The sequence below is a fragment of the Eleginops maclovinus genome, chromosome 6 (genome assembly GCF_036324505.1).
Source record: "Eleginops maclovinus isolate JMC-PN-2008 ecotype Puerto Natales chromosome 6, JC_Emac_rtc_rv5, whole genome shotgun sequence".
Classification (NCBI taxonomy): domain Eukaryota; kingdom Metazoa; phylum Chordata; class Actinopteri; order Perciformes; family Eleginopidae; genus Eleginops; species Eleginops maclovinus.
Genome location: NC_086354.1, coordinates 4284567 through 4304308, shown reverse-complemented (window position 1 = coordinate 4304308; position 19742 = coordinate 4284567). Strand labels below are relative to the sequence as shown.

The 19742-nt window shown below is 40.5% G+C and overlaps 2 protein-coding genes across 5 annotated transcripts in view; both read left to right on the top strand.

Moving 5' to 3' along the window:
- The window catches only part of hfm1 (helicase for meiosis 1), a 30501-nt gene extending 19219 nt beyond the window's left edge, over window positions 1-11282 (top strand). The window contains exons 25-40 of the mRNA XM_063886426.1: window positions 93-227; window positions 330-415; window positions 920-1003; window positions 2764-2921; window positions 3099-3202; window positions 3851-4024; window positions 4621-4686; window positions 4777-4901; window positions 5667-5749; window positions 5901-6016; window positions 6095-6178; window positions 9771-10064; window positions 10243-10318; window positions 10514-10592; window positions 10838-10971; window positions 11083-11282. Of these exons, the coding sequence (XP_063742496.1) occupies window positions 93-227; window positions 330-415; window positions 920-1003; window positions 2764-2921; window positions 3099-3202; window positions 3851-4024; window positions 4621-4686; window positions 4777-4901; window positions 5667-5749; window positions 5901-6016; window positions 6095-6178; window positions 9771-10064; window positions 10243-10318; window positions 10514-10592; window positions 10838-10971; window positions 11083-11137 (1853 nt within the window). The 3' untranslated portion in view covers window positions 11138-11282. The remainder of the gene's footprint in view (window positions 1-92; window positions 228-329; window positions 416-919; window positions 1004-2763; window positions 2922-3098; window positions 3203-3850; window positions 4025-4620; window positions 4687-4776; window positions 4902-5666; window positions 5750-5900; window positions 6017-6094; window positions 6179-9770; window positions 10065-10242; window positions 10319-10513; window positions 10593-10837; window positions 10972-11082) is intronic.
- A 500-nt stretch (window positions 11283-11782) lies between these two features.
- Window positions 11783-19231, top strand: cdc7 (cell division cycle 7 homolog (S. cerevisiae)). Of its 4 annotated transcripts, none has more exons than XM_063885356.1 (12): window positions 11783-12002; window positions 12856-12946; window positions 13190-13276; window positions 13386-13521; window positions 14337-14430; window positions 14573-14715; window positions 16022-16085; window positions 16530-16637; window positions 17066-17253; window positions 17428-17510; window positions 17928-18077; window positions 18240-19231. In XM_063885356.1, exons 2-12 carry the CDS (start codon window positions 12856-12858, stop codon window positions 18632-18634), a joined length of 1539 nt encoding a protein of 512 aa, XP_063741426.1. In that variant the 5' UTR covers window positions 11783-12002; the 3' UTR covers window positions 18635-19231. The 4 variants fall into 4 exon arrangements, with proteins under 4 accessions (XP_063741426.1, XP_063741425.1, XP_063741424.1 ...); XM_063885355.1 differs by having other exon boundaries at window positions 16022-16088; XM_063885354.1 differs by having other exon boundaries at window positions 12812-12946; window positions 16022-16358.
- Window positions 19232-19742: the final 511 nt, after the last annotated feature.

Below are 19742 nucleotides of genomic sequence, written 5' to 3'. Positions count from 1 at the left end.
CGATGGTAAAATCAGGGATAACAAACAAACAATGTACTCTCCGTTTCAATAGATATGAGTTTAAACTCTGATTGTATTTTGGTGCTGAACAGGCCTGTCAGAGTTTCTGAGTCACCGATCCAAGACGGGCTTCTCTGCTGTGCTCCACTCCCTGATGCTAGCTAAGTGCTTCAGAGCTAAACTGTGGGAAAACTCGCCCTATGTCTCCAAACAGCTGGAGAAAATAGGTGCATACACATTACATGTCGTAAGATCTTAAATCCTGGGCTTTTCACGTGCAGTTTCAAACCAAATCTTAACATTTGATGATTATTCACTGTGTGTTTCAGGCCAGACCCTGTCAACCGCCATGGTGAACGCTGGACTCACCACTTTCAGCAAAATAGAGCAAAGCAACCCCAGAGAGCTGGAGCTGGTCAGTGTGTGAAAAAAAAGTGTTCTCTTTAAAAAGAGAACACTTTTTGATAATATAAAGCACTTGATTTTAAGGTGGAGACAGCAATTTGTGCGAATGATTTTTAAAATGTAGCACTCAATAACCTTTTCCCCTCCTTTTAGATCCCTAAATTAAATGTTCCTTTGCTTGTGTAGTGTTGTTTGCCTCCTAGGGCTGTGCTATAGTTCAATGCATCATTCATAATGTTGAGAAATGAATTATTGCCTACAATAGTCACACCGAGAGGCCACCACTCTCCAGAAATCTCTCAAAACTCACTTGTGTCCTATGATTGAACCCTGGGTCTTCTTCACTTCACTCAAAGAAGGGACAGCTAGCGGACATCTAATTTCAGAACAGTTTGAGCTGGATCAGTTACAGCTGCTTCAACTGTGATTCTGATATGTCACCATCTGTGTTAATCATGTTTATCATTTTCAAGTGTTTGGATGTGATTTCTAACTTTATATTTTTTGTTTTCAGATCCTCAATAGACATCCACCATTTGGCAACCAAATCAAAGAGTCTGTTCTGAACCTCCCCACGTATGAAGTGACTTTGGAGCAGGTAAAGAACATTGAAGACTTTTATATTAGAGGATATGTAAGTGAACGTTCTACCCTTTGTTGGGAAACCTTGAGCTAATCCTATAGCGATCGAGGTTACATGCTGGGATTATTCTTTGTTTTTTAAACTTTTTTAAAATTATTTTTTTCTTTCAACAATTACAGTTTCAGGGAACATCGTACATACATAGTTAAACACTCATCCTTAAATCAATGTCCTTATTGTCCAGTGGCAATGGTGGTGTCCTCTTCTCGTCCTCTCAGTTTATGTGTGATTTTCTCCATTACAAAAATCTCTCCTCAGTGCACATCCACTGCTCCTCAGTCGGTGGGTCTACTGTGTACCACATTCTCGTAATCGTTTTCTTACTGGCTGATAGCAGCACTTTAACAAGATACTCATCCTCTCTTTGTATTATGTCTTGTGTTAAATTCCCCAAGTAGAGTATTTTACACGTTTTTGGTATCTCATATCCTACTATTTTTTGTAAATCCCTCCATAGTTTGTCCCAGTATCCTTTTAACTTTTGGCAGGACCAGAATATGTGTGTATGGTCAGCATCCATGTGACTACATGCTCTCCAGCATGGTTGTTGAATAGACACCACTCCTTTCCTAATCTTTGGAGTTATAAAAAATCTGACCACATTCTTCCAGTTAAATTCCCTCCAGATCCTGGAGCTAGTGACGTGCACTGCGTTTTACAAGTATTAAACCACTCTTCCTCACTGATTTGTTCTTTCAATTCCTTTTCCCCATTTTTCTTTGATATAAAGAGAAGAAGACTTTCTGCATGACATCAAACTTCTATATAGGACTGAGATTTTGTTCGTTTTTATCTAATCCAAATCTACCCCTCAACTTTTCAAAACTCTGCAGCTTACCCTGTTCAACCATTGTACATATTGTGTGATCCCTTTTCTCGCCCATTGTTTAAACCCTTTATCATTTATCCCGGGTATAGAAGAAGAATTAGAAGAATCGGAGGATGAAAGCCCTCTTTATTTGTCACATACATGCACACAGCAGAGCACACACAGTGAAATTGGTCCTCTGCATTTAACCCATCCTAATACTTGAAGCAGTGGGCAACTATTGTGCAGCGCCCAGGGAGCAATGGGGAGGGGGGATTGGAGGTGTCTGGTGCCTTACTCAAGGGCACCACAGCAGGGCCCAGGAGGTGAACTGGGACCTCTTCAAGTAACAGTCCACTTTCCATATTTCAAGTCTGTTTTGGGGACTTGAAACGGCGACCCTACGATTCCCAGTCCAAGCCCCTACTGACTGAGCCACAGCTGGCATATTGTATAAACCTATCATCAAACGCAAACCAACTCAAAATCTTTATTTCTTTCTCCAGTTTATACTTTTCAACAACAGTGTTCCATATTTCAAGTGTAGTTTTGGTTATTACGTCTAATTGGTTACCTAATTTTCCCAGAAGGCCTTTATTTGCTATCAAGTTTCGTACTTCGGCGTCCATCTGCCCTATTTCTATACTTTTCCATCTTGAAAAATACTCATTGTTGCACCAATATATCAAGGGTCTGATTTATGTGGCATAGAAATACTCCTCGAGGCTTGGCAAAGCCAAACCTCCTTTGTCTTTAGGGAGCTGCAGAGTTTTGTACCTGGTCCTAGGTTTCTTTCCTCCCCATATAAACCTCGATATCCACCTATCCCATTCCATAAACTGCTTTGGTGGGATCGTTACTGGATTATTCTTAATCGTATTTTTTTTATTTGTTGGTTTTTTCGCAGCTTCCCAGGTATAGCTGTGCTACAGCGGAGATCGTAGTGAAGGTACACCTCAAAAACCAAGCACAGCTGCTGTCTAGGAAAAAGGCTCCAGACCAGCATTACGTCTCTCTGATTATTGGAAACTCTGACAACACGGTGGTCTTCCTACAGAAACTCTCGTGAGGAAATAAAACACTCCCCATCCTCCAATGTTGTCTTTGCTTTCTTTCACTTCCCTCTCTTTTTCTTTAACTCTATCACTACTCAAGAACACAGACGTGTCATTATTATGTGGAAAAAGACAGAAACTAGTCATTTATTATGGAGATTCAGCAGGCATCATCTTTTTTTTTCAGGGACTTGGTGCTGTTGAAGTGTGGTAGCTGGTCGAAGAAGATTGAAGTGGCGAAGGCCTCAACAGGAGACGAGATCAGCGTCAATCTCATCAGCTCACAATATGGTAAACCATGGAAGTATTTTATCATTTTAAATGGAACTAAATCCACTATGTCCACAATATGTATGACAATTTGTCGACCTAAACGTGACATTTTCTCCATTACTTTGCTGTATTTTTGCTACACACTATTGAAAAAAGGAACATTATGTTGGGTATTACACAAAGCATTATCAGCTTTCACAGTGCTTCTTTTTCCCTACTCAAAACACCAAGTTCACCCCCCCCAACCTTACAGACATAAAACAATGGTAATGTAGTAAAAATAATATTGAGCAGTTAAAGTTCATAAATAAAATGAAATTAAAGGAAATAGCAATGACATTACACATTATACAATCAAGTATTGCTTTAAATAATACGAGGAAAAAATAAAGAAAATAAAAAGAATATGGGAAAAAATGAAATGCGAAATATGTTCAAATAGTAAATTGTGATGTTAAATGATCTGATTTATATATAGCTGACTGGATTAAAGTTGGGGTCTTTTTTTCAGGGTTTTGTCGTTTGAGAAGTTTTGAAAGCAAATTGGGACAAAATAAAAATCTAAGTGTATATTTTGTTGTTCTGGCCCGGGTACAAACTCTTGAAATGGACTACCAGTGCAAAGACTGCAGTCACTGAGCATTTTGGCCTTTTTCTCTCCTGCAGTGGGCCTGGACATCCAACAGAAGTTTAACGTCTACTATTCTGGAGCCAGGAGGTTTGGAACTGATAATCAACACAACTCTCCGTATGATCCGAGTGGACAGAGAGCGCACGCTGCAGCGAACCCTCAGTCCGCCAAGCAGGCTGCAACTCAACCTGCCTCTGCTGCAGACCAAGGCATTGCACTCTGTTACTGATCAGTTTGTTAATGCTGAAGTATGAAACTGTGTGTATCCTTATAGTGTGTTTTCAGGCAAGTGGAGCTTGGAAAAGTACTCAGATCTTGTACTTGAGTAAAAGTAGAAGTACCAGAGTGTAGGAATACTCTGTCACAGTAAAAGTCCTGCATTCAAAATGTTCCTCCAGTGAAAGTAGAAAGTACTCTCATCTATATGTACTTAAAGTAGCGACAGTAAAAGTAGTGATTGTTTGATTGGTCCATTTCAGAATAATATCTCTGATATGTTTTATAATTATTGGTCATTAAAGTGTTCTCAGAGCTGGTAAAGGTGCAGCTAGTTTGAATGGCTTTGTATACTGCAGGGTAGCTGCTGGATTTACTGCAGGTGAACTAAAGTCTGATTTAAGGGCTGATTATATTTACCATCATTAATCCAGATCTGTAAAGTAACTAAAGGGATTACATACATGTAGTGGAGTAGAAGTACACCATTTATCTCTGAATTGTAGTGGTGTAGAAGTACAAGGTAGCATGAAATGGAAATGCACAAGTAAATGAGTTGATATTTGTGATGTCTTTTTTCCCTTTTCAGATCCAGGCAATAAAAGACAGTGCAACCACCTCTGCAGGAATAAGGATGTCTGTGGCCATGAATGCTGTGAGTACAACCCTTGGTTTTTCCCTGTGTGCGTATTTTATTGCATTGACCGGCTGTCATGATCATTGAGGTCTTCCCTCCACCCTCAAGGTAAAGTAGGTGTCACTGTGGCCCGGAAGAGGTTATCTTATCCAGAATCCAGTTTCTCCTCCTACCTGCAAGACCTGAGGAGCAGGAGTGACTCACTCGGGCAGACTCCTGTCAAACGACTCAAGGTGAGGAAGCAAACCAGTAGGATTTTTTGGAATCTGTCTGAAGCTTGAGCCATATGCTCTTTAACATAATAGCCACCACACAAAAACATGTGAATGAATTGAATTGAATAAACACAATTCAATGTGTGGTAAATGGAAATAAGAGACAAACCTAAGGCTATATTTACTACTCTAGACATCAGCCACGATAGAATTCTAAGGGCACGTATGCAAGATTCATTTATTTATTCTGAAAATACACTTTATGTAGAGTCTACAGCAAAGAATGAAAAAGATGTCAATGAGTCGGGCAGTGAATCTGTTGCAAATAGTAATAAGAAATAAGCCAGCCACAATGAAACAGCCCCATATTAGTAACAGTATACAGCACAGTATCAGGCTATGAAGATACTATTGGAATGGTAGTGCAGGTCTGTTGAAATATGGAATATGTTAGGTAACTTTAACCATTGATTTTTTTTATCGTAGGAATTGTTTTATTGCTGAATTTAATCTGCCATGGTGCCAGTTGAATCCATTTGGAACCTTTTTAATAAGATAGCTTTTACAACTTTTTACAAACGTTCTTCTTATTTGCTCATAAGTCAATCTAAACTATTGTTTATTCCTGAGGTAAATACATGTTGTGTTTGGTTTTTGTTTTTATCCTGACATTTTTATAATTTCTTTAAAATAAATGTTAAATGTTTGCTGCTATGTGGAGTGCATTGGAGTGGAGGAAATGTCTTGGCAATGATACTAAAACCTGTTATTCTATTCCCTCAGATGAAGATGGGCGAGCAGTCTGTGTGTGCCAACATGCAGGAGTTTGCCTACAAACCCAGAGAGAGGCTACCCACTGCTTCCTGGTATTCACTTTCACACTGACGTTTCACACTCTGATTCTTAAGTTATATTACAAGGCTATTAACAGCTGCAAATGAGATTCTGAGTTTAATTTAAATGACATCTGCTGAACTGATGCTAAATGATATCCCTGACCTGTTCTATGTGATGAAGGTATGAAGGAAGTCAGTATGAAGCTGCAGTTAGACCTCACACTGAGGCGGTGGATCTGACTGGGGAAGACTTCAGACTTCAGCTTCCAGACAGAGTTCAACTGGACTGCATTGATGGTGGGAAACACGACTTGAACAACTCAGTATACATTTTGCTAACCCCTTAATCTGTAACTATATGTCTTTGTCCCTCAGATTACGATGACTATGTGGAGGAGACGCACAGTTTGATGGACGAGCCTGTCCCAACACCTGCTGTGTCCCACGCTTACCACCATGGTATTGTCAAACAGATTAACTCATCATGAGAACGACTAACTGTTGGTTTAGCATGATTTAGCTGATTTTTACACACACAGCCAGTTTCAGCCATTATCCTGAGCTCACTATATACTATATATGTGTTGGCCCTTTCTTTAACAGCGTGGTACAGTGCATTTTTAAGCTATATAAGGATACGGTTAACATGCTTTATGATAGTGTGTGTTCTTTGTCCACTTTTAGATTGAGCATCCAAAAAGCACCAACATAGAGAGCAACTACAGTATATGTCAGTTGTCCCTTGTAAATATCTTATTTACTTAGATTTCTTTGTTGTAAAACTATATTTCTGTAGAGAGGGGAAGTAAAACTTAGCAAGATAGGACTACATTTGTAGCACACATTTTTTTGGACAGAACTGAACTGGAATTTAGTAAGATAAGATAAGATGTACCTTTATTCATCCCTGTGGGGAAATTCAGTAGTTTAAGCAACAGAATAAGAGTGAAAAACAGGACGGTATAGTTTCACACAGGATAATAAAACAAAAATAAAAAGATTAAAATGATGTACAGGTAAGTATCTGTTAAGACAAAAAACGAAATTAAGGACTTCAATGAACATATATACATTTTGTATCTGGATTGTTAAATATATTTACGTTGATTGATACGGGTAAAAGTCTTTGTGCAAATGTGCAGGCTTGATGTGCAGTCCGGGTTACTGTCAGTGAGTCACATGGTTAACCCCTTGTTGTGCAGCCTGATGGCTACAGGCACAAAGGAGTTTCGCAGGCGCTTAGTGCTGTGCCGAGGAGGGATGAGTCTGTGGCTGAATGTACTCCTCATCTTCACTAGCTCTGCATGGAGGGGGTGGGAGGGGTTATCCAGGATACTGTCCAGTTTCCTCCTTGTCCTCCCCTCAGCCACCTCCTCCAGATTGTCCAGTTTAACTCCAACAACAGAGCTAGCCTTCGTCATGAGCTTGTTCAGCCTGTCAGCATCCCTTTTGTTGGTGTTTCCCCCCCAGCACACCACGGCAAAGAAGACCACACTGGCCCCCAGACTGGTAGAACGTCTGCAGCAGCCTCCTGCACACATTGAAGGACCTGAGCCTCCTAAGGAAGAACACCTTGCTCTGTCCCTTCCTGAAGAGAGCGTCAGTGTTGTCACTCCAGTCCAGTTTATTGTTCAAGTGCACTCCCAGGAACTTGTAGGTGTTCACCACCTCCACCTCCTCCCCCCTGATGGTGATGGGGGTTAGAGACCTCTTCATGCTCCGCCTGAAGTCCACCACCAGCTCCTTAGTCTTGCTGATGTTGAGCTGGAGGTGGTTGTTGTCACACCAGCCTACGAGTTCTCCACCAGGGCCCTGTACTCCTCCTCGTTGTTATCTGTGATGCAGCTGACGATGGAAGAGTCATCGGAGAACTTCTGTAGGTGGCATGAGCCGGAGTTGAAGCAGAAGTCAGAGGTGTAGAGGGTGAACAGGAATGGTGACAGCACAGTTCCTTGGGGGGCTCCAGTGTTGCTCACCAGCACATCAGACAAGCTGCCCTGCAGTCTGACATACTGAGGTCTGTTGGTGAGGTAGTCAGTGATCCAGGCCACCAAGCTGTGATCCACCTGCATCAGTGACAGCTTCTCAGTGAGCAGGTGTGGCTGGATGGTGTTGAAGGCGCTGGAGAAGTCGAAGAACAGGATTCTTAGTGAGCTGTGCGACTTCCCCAGGTGTGAGTTGGCTCTGTCCAGCATGTAAAGAGGGTATCCTCTACACCGATGTTGGCCTGGTAGGCAAACTGTAGAGGGTCCAGGGAGTCATATACAAGGGGTTTGAGATGCTGCAGGATCAGTCTCTCAAAGATCTTCATGACATGAGAGGTCAGAGCTACAGGCCTGTAGTCTCCTGGAGTGCTGGGGCGGGTTTTCTTGGGCGCAGGGACAATGCAGGAAGTCTTCCAGATCTCAGGCACCTTCATCAGCTTCAAAAAGAGACTGAAGAGGTGCTGAAAAGCTCCTGCTAACTGTCCGGCGCACACCTTGAGCACCCGGGGGTTGGTGTTGTCTGGCCCCCGGGCCTTTCTCACATTGATCTCCAAGAGCTGATTCCTGACCTGTCCAGTGGTGATTATCGGAGGTGTGCAGCTGCTGGAAGTGTCACCAAAGAGTGAGATTGAATGGGGAGACGCTGCTGTCCCCTGTGCAGTGTTGTTGGGTGTGGTTGGAGAAGAATTAGAAGAGGTGGGAAGGTGGGAAATGATGCCAGAGAGTGAGGACCCCTGCTGTCCTGTTAAGCCAGAGATGGGAAGATCAAACCTGTTGAAGAACAGGTTTAGCTCATTCGCACCTTCAGGGGTCCTCTCCACAGCCATGTTTGACTGTTTGTAGCACTGGATATAATAATAAAGCTTTATTTATATAGCACTTTTCATACAGCACATGCAGCTCAAAGTGCTTTACAAAATGGCACACATCCCAAGTTAAAAACAAAACAACAATAAATTCCCCTCAGATCAGAAGTTGAGACCTTTTCAGATACATGCAGCATAGCAACAAAATATAACATTTTAACAGGAAAGATTCCTCTCGGAAAAACAAGACATAAGACTAAGTAAATCAATGCAAAGATATAAAACCCTATAACATAAAAGCAAACGTGTACAATAAAATGTAAAGGGATGATAGTAACAAAACTTTCATAATTATAATAAAGGGTAAAAAATGTTTATTAAAAGACCACCTTAAAAGGAAGTGTTGCTATTAAAACTGTGAAATAAATAATACAAGTTAAAACCCTTTAAGACCAATACAATTATAAAGACTAAAGGACCATTTAAAGGACGGTGTCGCTAATAAAAAGCTAATCTAAAAAGATGTGTCTTTAGCTGTCGTTTAAAAATGTCCTCTTAGTTAACAGCAGCAAAGAGCAGAAGGTGAATGAAGAAAAATAAACTTGGCAGGGACCAAATCTGAATTTTGATCTTGGGGTGGTGGCGACCCCAAATAAAGCTTAAAGTGAGATGCTATTGGAATACTATCAGGTGAACACAGAGACAACTCCAAATGGATGCTAATGTTGATCAACGGAAAAGCGAAGGATTGGTGCATTTAACGTATCCTAGTACTTTGAGCACTGGGTAACAGATGAACATCTCCCGGGGGAGCAGAGGATCACAGCAGTGCCAAGGAGCTGAACTGGGACCTCTTCAAGTTCCAGTCCACGCTCCTACTTTGGTTGTTTGGGGATTCGAACAGACGACCATCTGGTCCCCAAGCCAAATACAGACTGAGCTAGTGCTAACATGTTTGCTATATCAACTTTATAACAGATTATGTGTAAAAAGCTTTGTTTTCAAACTGTTCCGCTAAACCAGAATTTGTTTGTGTTATTTCAGCGATCACTGAAAAATGTTGTATATCTATATTAGTTGGCCACGGTTATCTTCTTTATGCCTTTGGAGTGCTTTCCTGCTGAAGTGGTAAAAACATCCGAAGCCACCAATGATGGTCTTAAAAGGGGGATACTATTTTTTTGTTGAATACAACAAAACCCAAAGCGCAGCAGCATTTCACGGTGTATTCATCTTTTTTATTTATTTTTCCCTGTTCAGGTTCCTCAGCGGGGAGCAACCCAGGGATCAGTGTCGGTGTGGAGCACAAACCTCCTCAAAACCAGATCAGTAAAAGCTCAGCTTACGAGAACGGGTCCCCGGCTGTGCCGAACCTGAGCGCTCACTGCAACAACGATTCATCCTCACTCATCCCCACGGTCAGCTTCGACCTGGGAGATGAATGGGACGACTGGGGGGACTTTGATGATGAGAACTTGGTGAATGCCAGCGAGATGTCGTATCAAACTAATGCTAAACCTGCAGTCCAGCAGTCTGTTAGCTACAGTGTGACAGGTAGAGTTTTACATTTATTTCAGAAGATAAATAAAGGAAGTATTCTGTGTTTTTTAAAGCTTTTCAGACATCTAGTTAAGACTTCATTGTTAAACACAGTCGTGTTTTTATCATCTGATCATTAGGGATTATGACTCAACTGTTGATTTTGATAAGAATCCAGATGTTTCCTGTGTAGGCTTTGCTGTAGCATCTGCACCAGCACTCCTTAATCACTCACAAATAAAACATCGGCTCACCAGAACATCTCTGAGGTAAGGTCAGACACACAAATGATCTCCAAAAGGTGTGGCTGTTTCGAACACAAGAAAAACCAAGTAATGTGTAAAATATGTCAAATATAATCTCAGAAAATAACACAATCACTCATTTTGCTTTTATATTGTAGCTAAGGTAGTAAACATTTGTCCTATTTTTATGTGTTTTAGGTCAATTTCACCAACTGTAAGTCCTGGATTCAGACATCTAGGATCCTCATTGGCCACAGTCAAACCACAAAACAGACTCACACTCGACTGGAATATGAAGGTGTGTGTGTGTGCATGCAGAGGTCTACGTTTAGGATGTACATGGATAATATTATTGTACATATGACCTGTTTCTAATTTGTTTAATCGACAACAAACATGGCCAAAAGCAAAATTCCAAATCAAGGTTGCCGTTTTGCTGATGGGATTTTGGGATTACCAAATGGGTTCTTACTCCAAGGTTAAATCAAATGTGCTTTAAAAAGCTGGCCAATACGACACTTGCGCCTCTTCCTCTGTTTGCAGAAACCAAGCATATTCCAAGAAGAGATGACAGTGAAAACCCCAGAAATTCTCCCCAACGTGGCCCCTACTACCAGAGGGTTTGATTTCTTCTCACCGAACCTCCCATTTAACAGCAGCTCATCTGTCAACAGAAGGTAGAGGAAACTATTATAACAAGGCTTTTTTTTCTTATACCACTGTTATGTTCTTCTACATTTAAGTATTTTGACTAAAGTAAACATTTTCACCCTCTTTTTTATATTCAGCACAAACTACAAAGAAGAGGAAGCTTTCCTGGGGATATTTGATGGATTATTTTAGATGTTTTGCAAGTAAAACTGTAATATGAATATGTTGTTAACATCTTTATATTTGTGTTCGTTAACATGACATTTACAGGAAGAGTAGTAGACTGTTTTATAGGCTATTAAAGGTTATCATAAGTGTGATATATGTTCATATTGTAAATGAAACAAATGTTTTCTAATGTCTTATTGTTACTCATGTTATTTATTTATTTAATAAAGGGTGTGTTTATTGGAGAACTCATTGCATTCTTTGTGGAGTATATCAGCCACAAGTTAATAAGCTTGTAATTTAATAATTAGACATAGCCTTGTATTTAATTGTGTAAATAGATGACAAGTCTTTCCCTAATGTTTGGCTGAATAATTCTTCCTCCTGTGTTGTAGTTCAACATTTACCACATAATCCACAGGTAATTTGTAGTTGGCTATTAAATAACCCTTCTTTATTAAATTATGTGATTATTTAATACAGATTGAAAACTACCAGTAAGGCACTATTTAGTAGTTACTACCTTAAATGTCCTAAAGTTTGTATTTAGAATTCAAACCCGTTGGTTACAATGCTAGAATGACATGAGTGCACAGTACAGTAGGAGGCGGTATGCAGCTTAACCTTGTTTGCAGTCTGCCATTAAACCGAGAGAAGAAGGAGACCGTGCTGATGCTGCGCGAGATGCGACGTCACTTTTAGCGGGGAGTTTGTTGTTCGCGGAAAGCTTCAAAGCCTGAAAGTCTACCAACTACTTTTTTCAGCCGCCGACTGATAATTATATGTTATTTATAGCGTTTTTCCCATGACACATACGCTTATCACCGTATGTTGGGTGCAGGGAAGGTTCATATGAAGAAACTGCTTTATTCAACGACAAACTAAAGTGGTGAGTTTCTTTTTTGTCTAACTCAAGAGGCTGTGGTTAGCTATAGCTTGACAGACTGGCTAGCAGCAGCTGCTACATTTATTGTAAAGACAAACACAAACGGAGCTAAGCTTAACATTAGCTCTGCATATGCTGACCACCTGCTAATAACACGATAGTTTGCCAATAACTTTAGCAAGTAAATACAGTTCTCCATACACTATCCAACTTAACATTACTAACATAAGTTAATATGACAGTGACTTACCATAGGGTAACGTTAATATTGGCGGACACACTCGTAGTAAAAGAAGCAATACCATAGTCATATGTACTCTATTCTATGTAATAGCCCTGCATTTCAAGTATTACATAAGTGACAGTGCACAAGTGTTAGCATCCAAGTATATTTAAAGAATAAAACATTTGTTCTTATCATGCAGAACGGAACGGCCGTTCCAGTTTATCTGTACGTGGGGCTTATTTCAAACATATATACAGCCCCGGAAAAATGAAGAGACCGCTTCAGTGTTATCATGTTCTCTCTTTTTAAATGATTGATAGACATATCTCCGGAGCTGTATACATACAACGCTGAGTAGCTTGTGAATTTTACCAAGGTATCAATACAGTCTTATCTTAATATATATTAATAATTACTATTACAGTAAAGTACCTCAAACTTGTACCTAAGTACAATACTAGAGCTAATGTATTTACCTTTCTACCCCTAATTTAGATATTTCTATGTCCTAACTGTATTTGATCAACTATATTAATATCAATAAAGTATTGCACCTCTTGAATCCTTTATAATTCAAATGTTTCAGGTACCAGCTCTTTGAAGTTTTTCCTTTTTTCCCTTCTGTGTCAGATGGAGTTGTCTCCTTTGTGCACGGACAGCATCAGCACAGAGGGATGTGTTATCAAACAGGACAGAGGACAGAGGAAAAGCAAAGTCTCAAGTAAGTTCCCTCACAACTTAAAAACAAACATTTTTATATTTATTGTCAATACTTTCTGTGGATCTTGCTTTTTATTTTAGTTTATCACAATGTTTACAAATGACGCGTAAGAATATAATACAATAAATGTCTGTACTGTCTTAAATTAAAGCCTGTAACACTTTTTTTGAGTGAGTACTTTAAGGGTTTTGGATTTAAAAATCGTGTTCGCTTATGGCCGCATATTTTGTTCCTGTTTTCTAGGAGATGTGGAAACAGAAATTGAGAACCTTAACAAAGCTATCCCTCAGCTGGCCAAGGTGTTCCGCATCATTGACAAAATCGGTGAAGGTACATAAGTTTGAAACTTTTTACAAGGTTAACAAAGTAGGCATTCGTTCACATCATTGGATGGTTGAAGCAGAAGAGTGTGTTCATGAGATGTGTGTCTGTATACCAGGTACATTCAGCTCTGTGTTTCTGGGTGAGGCTCAGATGCATGATGGGAGGAGAGAGATGTTTGCCTTGAAGCACCTCATCCCAACCAGCCACCCTACACGCATCGCTGCTGAGCTGCAGTGTCTCACTGTCGCTGGGTGAGTCCAACACTGTGGAGTGATTATAAATCAGTTTACATTTCCAGACTTTCAGACTGCTTGTTCAAGAACTGAACAGCTAATTATATTTTTGAGTCATATATTAAAATGATTGTATAAACTTGAGCTGTACAAATGAATCATTATCAATAATCACATCATTATTTTCATTATCGTTAAAAATATAAATGAATGATCATGATGGGATGTTTTTTTAAAGATGATCTGTACCAAACCAAGACAGATAGATAGATGATGGATATGTACTTTATTCCTCACAAATTGGGAAATTGTTTTGTCACAGAAGCAATGTGAACAGACATTACAATTTTAATTTGATTTAAAATTGCAGCTCCACAGTACTTTTTCAAAGAGGACATATCTTTGGACTTTGACAAATATTTTAGTTTTAACTCCTGATTTTTATTGTCTAATAAAAATCAGGAGTTGTTTTTATTGTTGCATTATTACATAATTAGTAATTCCTTTTTATTTGCTAGGTAAATGTTGCTCTCTGCTGATCCTTATTATTGTCTGTGTGTGTTATCTTGTCCTTGGAAACTTAGACTGCAGTTAGATTTGAGACACAGTATCATGTAAAATACTAGATAACAACTCTTGTATAATTACAGTTTAATCTCTTTCCTTTGGTTGGTCGATGGTTTGCCTATGCACTCATTTGAATATATGAAGGTTCAATCAGTGTTTTTACTATTATTATTGGAAGTAACTAGCCAAGATTGACATCATCAGAGAAGTCACACAGCACATTAGTTCTGTGTTTTAATCATTTACTTTTCTTTGTCACTTTGTAGAGGCGAAGAGAGTGTGATGGGGGCAACATATTGTTTCAGGAAGGAGGACCATGTAGTGATTGTCATGCCTTATATGGAGCATCAAGCTATTGTGGTATGTACATTTTTCACACGTTTCTTTTTGAAAGCTTTTCAGTTACTGTCTGTAATGAAACACAGTCATCCCTTGATTCTTGTTCTTATGTTTGCTCTAATGTCCATTAAAACTTCGGATCCTATCTCGATGTATTCATCAGGACATCATTGGCTCGTTGACTTTTGAAGAGGTCCGTCTGTACATCTATCACCTGATGAAGGCTCTGAAACACGTCCACCAGTTTGGAATCATCCACAGAGACATTAAACCAAACAACTTCCTGTTCAACAGGAAGAGCAAAATGTGAGTCCTCGCATCTCTCTGTAAGAAATGCAGCTGCATGACTACGTCTGACTGTTGTTCATTTATTCTTTTATTTTAGTGCCAAGGATTTTGTGAGCAATTGTGTAACAACTTTACAATCTCAATTGGTATTGAAGTAGTTCAAAGACTACTTTTATTTAGAAAAGATGTATTTGTATATTGATTTCTTAGCCTGTGTGACCTTGAGTTCATAAAGACACTTTTTTTCTTGCATTCCTCCACAAAGGACAAATAATTTAAAAAAATCTTTGATAGGAATCGCATTTACAACATTAAAACTACATCAAAACAGTACTTATCTCGACTCGCAGCAGCTAGTAGCTTGCAAGCGTGAGCCTTTTTTTAAAAATGTGTTTGGAAAGAAGCAAGTCTAATGGAATTGGAACATAATTTATTTGAGCAAAAAAACTGGAAAGCAGAAAAAAGCCACTGGAAGCTGGAACTGATGTCCTATAACTGAAGGTACGCTGCCATGAGTTTCCCCAGACTGTCCTCGGGTCCACATATTTCACTGATTATCAGACTTGCTGTAACCGGTATGAGCCTCTTGTCAAAACATGTCAAGATCCAAAATACAGAGGTTCCACCTAAAGGTTAGAGGTTCACAGCTGCTCCTAACTGCCTGGTTGGGCCTACTTTAATGATTCCCCCGAAAAAGAAGCTTTCTGATATCAAAATGACTTAAAAGGGCCAGATTATGCTTTTGGGGTTTTCTATTTCCTGTAGTATGTTCTATAGGTTTTTGTGCATGTAAATGGTCAAAGACTAAAATCCCTGAGTTCCCTCCAGAGGGAGTTTCTCTCCCACACACCCCCTGCCTGAAACGCCTCAATTGGACTCCTTTGTTTACTTCCTGAACATAATGACATCACTTTGTAACACTTGTGCTTCTATTGGCTAGCGCTCCAACTCATTATACATTATAGGCTAAGTGGTGGGACATGTCTAAGCGGCTAATCACAACAGAGCCGGCCAGCTAACCAATCAGAGCAGACTGGGCTCTGGTTTCAGACAGAGGGTGAAAAGAGGTGCTGCAGCACAGGCAGTATGAGAAACATAAAGAGCTTTCTGAACATTAAAGCATGGAGACATGTCTCAGGAGAGACATTAATTACAGATATGAACCTGAAAATGAGCAGAATATGGCCCCTTTAAAAGTGAGCATACAACTGGATAATCTGTCATGCACGACAATCTAGTTTCCTCCAAGAAGTAAAGGTAACTGATAAACAAATGAGACCTTAACATAAAGTCTCACACATCTCCTTGTTTTAAATGTGTGTAGGTATGCGCTGGTGGACTTCGGCCTGGCTCAGGGAACAGCGGACACACAGATCGAGCTCCTTAAGGTGGTGAGGCAGAGGGCAGCACAAAAAGGTGGAGGGTCCACAGGGAAACAAGACACACCACAGAGGAGCAAAGCACCACCTAGGCCCCCTCCCAAAACCACCACTACCACAGTCTCCACCTCACTACCTCCACGGCCGTCAACCACCCTACCACATTCCTCCTCCTCTTCCTCCACCACCTTCTCCTCAGCCACTCGGAGAGTGCTGGTTAAAAAAGCGCGTTCTGTCTCCACCACTGCACCCACCTCCGCCTCTCGTTCCAAGCACACAAAGGTGTCTGCACTCATATTTTTCTATCTGGTTTTTTGGGTACACTCGCCTGAATTTGGGCTGGGAATCTCCTGTATAGATTTTATAAAAGATGTGTTTGTCTTTGCATCTATTTGTTTCCTTCTAATGTGTTGCCTTTGACTCAATTGTCCTACCCCTATTTGTTTCCTTTAGGATCTGTCGGGACTGCGCAAACAGCCTCGGCCGGTGTTTGGAGAGAGGAACCTGAACAGCTGCACTCCAGCTGCAGCCACCACTAAACCAGCTGCCATTAAAGCAGAGGTGAGCACAGCGGACAGTAAAGCTTTAGTAGAATAGATGAATAGATAAGTAATTAATTGATCCCGATTCGGGAAATGTTTGCGTTGCAGCAGCGTAAAAAGACAAGGCTTTGTACAGAGTCAAATTAAAAGACTAGAAATAAACAATTCAAAATGTAAACGTCTCAATAGCAATAAAAAACGTAGAAAATATACATGTGGGAATAAAAATGTACACAAAATGTAAACAACACATAAAGCAGTATGTTATATATACATTAAGTGTGTAAGGAATGGATTATATTGTATTAAGTTGAATATAAATGTAAAGTTCTCTTTATTATATCTGAAAAAGAAACAGAGTCCTTTTCATCTGATTTAAATTCAGACCCTCTGAAGGATATAATTGTCATTTATTTCGTACTCTCTGCTATTTCTCTCCTCATAAAGACTCTCATTCAGCTGGTAAAGTCCAGCAAAACAGAGGACCCAGCCAACAGAAAGTACACTGCGGCCGGCAGGGGCCCGCTGCCTGTCAGGACCCAGAGCAGCACTCAGAAGCCTCAGAGGGCCGTACAGCAGGGCCACACCTGCAACTGCTACCAGACGGACCGGGTCTGCAACATCTGCATGTCCAGGTAACAGAGAGAGGAGATTTTATCCTCTGGATACAAATCACCATACAGAAAAGTATTCCTTAAATAAATGTTAACCTAGAGACTTTAAAGACGACACATCCGTCTGAGTGTTTTCTTTCTCTGTCTGGTGTGTTCCTCCTTTAAACCCTGCTCCATGTTGTTCTTTCAATAAAGGAAACAACAGGTGGCTCCCAGGGCTGGTACCCCGGGCTTCAGAGCACCAGAAGTCCTCACAAAGTGTCCCAACCAGGGAACAGGTTGGTATTTTACTGCAGGACTATTATAAATGATTGATACAATCACAAATAAGATAGCTGTGCCAAAGTTCAGCCCTGGATTCTTCTTACGGATCAGATAGAGCGCTTGCTGCTGGTTGAAAACGTGAGGTACTACAAACTGCCTTTTTGTTGAGCGCTAATGTTAGCTTACACACACTACGTTGGCAATGAGCCAATATATCAAGCTGTTCATATATCCACAGTCTTTTTACAAGGAGGATATAACCGGGTTAGCAACCGTGCTTTTGGACATGAGGCCAAACCAGTGACACAAAAGCAGCTCACAAAGCTCTCTCCTTTTTAAAAATGAGGTGGCCTCAGGCTGCTCAAAAGCGCTGCATCTGATTGGCCCCTTCCTCTCTGTAGTTGTTACTAATGTCACCCTCTGCCCTGCAGCTATAGACGTGTGGTCAGCTGGTGTGATCCTGCTCTCACTGCTCAGCGGACGCTACCCGTTCTTCAAAGCCAGCGACGACCTGATCGCCCTCACTCAGATCATGACCATCCGAGGCTCCAGGGAAACCATCCAGGCCGCCAAGGCTTTCGGTTAGTATTGTTATTCTAACCTGGTCCCTTTTCTTTTCTAATAATTCCCCTAAAGTGCACCACATAATACAATCATTTCTTTCAAAATAATACAATCATTTCAGAAAACCAGTGAATTCAACCTCACTGTATAATCAACCTGTTTTGTTGAACTTGTTTCAGGTAAGTCGGTGGCGTGCAGCAGGGATCTGCCTCGGCAGGACCTCAGGACGCTGTGTGAGACCCTCAGGGGGCGGAGGCCATCTCCAGATGAAGTCACACCCCTCCCTGAAGCTAACAAAGACTCCAGCACCGCTTGTCATCACAACATCCAAGATGCTACGCCCACACATCGTCCCTCTGTACAGCACGGAGCAGGAGAAAGCCCTCTCTCTTCTACTCTCCCAGAGGAACCCAGAGACTCAGAAACAGACTGTAAGGTGGAGGTGGATGAGCGGGGGTGGGACAGAGTTCCTGACGAGGCCTACCACCTGCTGGACCGGCTCCTGGACCTGAACCCTGCAACCAGGATCACCGCGGCTCAGGCCCTGCAGCACCCCCTCTTCAAAGACCTGTGAAACGTGCTCCTCTTTGGTTCAGGTTTCATGAACCACATGCTGCACAGACAACAGTTTTGCTTACAAAGCAGCAGTAGAGTAAAGTTTACATCTTTGCTCGAGAAACTACCCGACCAAGCTGATACATTTCAAACCTTAAAGATGGAGGTGTTCAACCTCTAAATGCTTCATAGATTTTAAGATTACTCATTACTTATTCAAAGGCCTGCAGTCCATGGCAGCTATGTTACTAACTACACTTATCCTGGGCATTTTAAAGGGCTCTGCACGTGCACTGTATAACCAAAATAAATTGCACGCGACAAGACAGGAAGAGCGTTGACTTGAGGCATTATATTGATCGAATTATTGGCTTGAACAGTTTTACAACCGAAGGTGCTGAAACCCTCTGTACTTTTTCACTTGGAAGACCAAAAAAAGAACAATACTTTCTTATTATTAACGTGCCTCTTAAATTCTTGTTGGGGTGAACTTAGCAAGAGGGAATTCTGTATGTTTAATATTGGCACTATATGACAGCAATACGAGATGACTGTTTCTAATGCAATAAAGAGCTTTTAATTTAAAAAGGTGCCAATAAATTCCATCTGTATTTTATGGATTCTAAATATTGCTGTATAAAAATGTGATTTATGACACTGAAAGTGTACTGCTGCCTCACTCTATTTGATTTTCTAATAAAGGGGAAATCAAGGCAATTGGCTGCCTTTTACTGTACGTAGTGTTGGGAATACTGAGCATAGGGAGTGTACTAAGAGTAAAAATGATCATTGAAATGACTCTATGTATATGAAATGACTAGCTATATATCACAGGAAGCCCTGGAGGGAATCTCTTCAAATTTGGCACTAATGTACTCTTAGGTCAATATTTTTTCAGCTGAAACATAATAATTCAGTCTCACAAATGTCCAGAACACAAACATTTTGATCAGACATGAATATGAACTGCAACTGGAATATGTCTGCTCATTTTTGTTAACAGCGATGTATTATTTCCTTTGGTCAGAATTTCATACATTTTGTGCAATTATTCTGGATGCACGTTTCAGATATGCATCATTAACTAAACTACAACTGAATAGTTCTTAGCCACAGAATAAATCACA

What these genes read in the sequence shown, in the direction of transcription:
- cdc7 (XM_063885354.1), top strand. Translation starts at nt 12,856, where the DNA reads ATGGAGTTGTCTCCTTTGTGCACGGACAGCATCAGCACAGAGGGATGT. An exon ending in CAGCTGCCATTAAAGCAGAG is followed by an intron (nt 16,638 to 17,065) that starts GTGAGCACAGCG and finishes CTCCTCATAAAG; the next exon opens with ACTCTCATTCAGCTGGTAAA. An exon ending in GTGTCCCAACCAGGGAACAG is followed by an intron (nt 17,511 to 17,927) that starts GTTGGTATTTTA and finishes TCTGCCCTGCAG; the next exon opens with CTATAGACGTGTGGTCAGCT.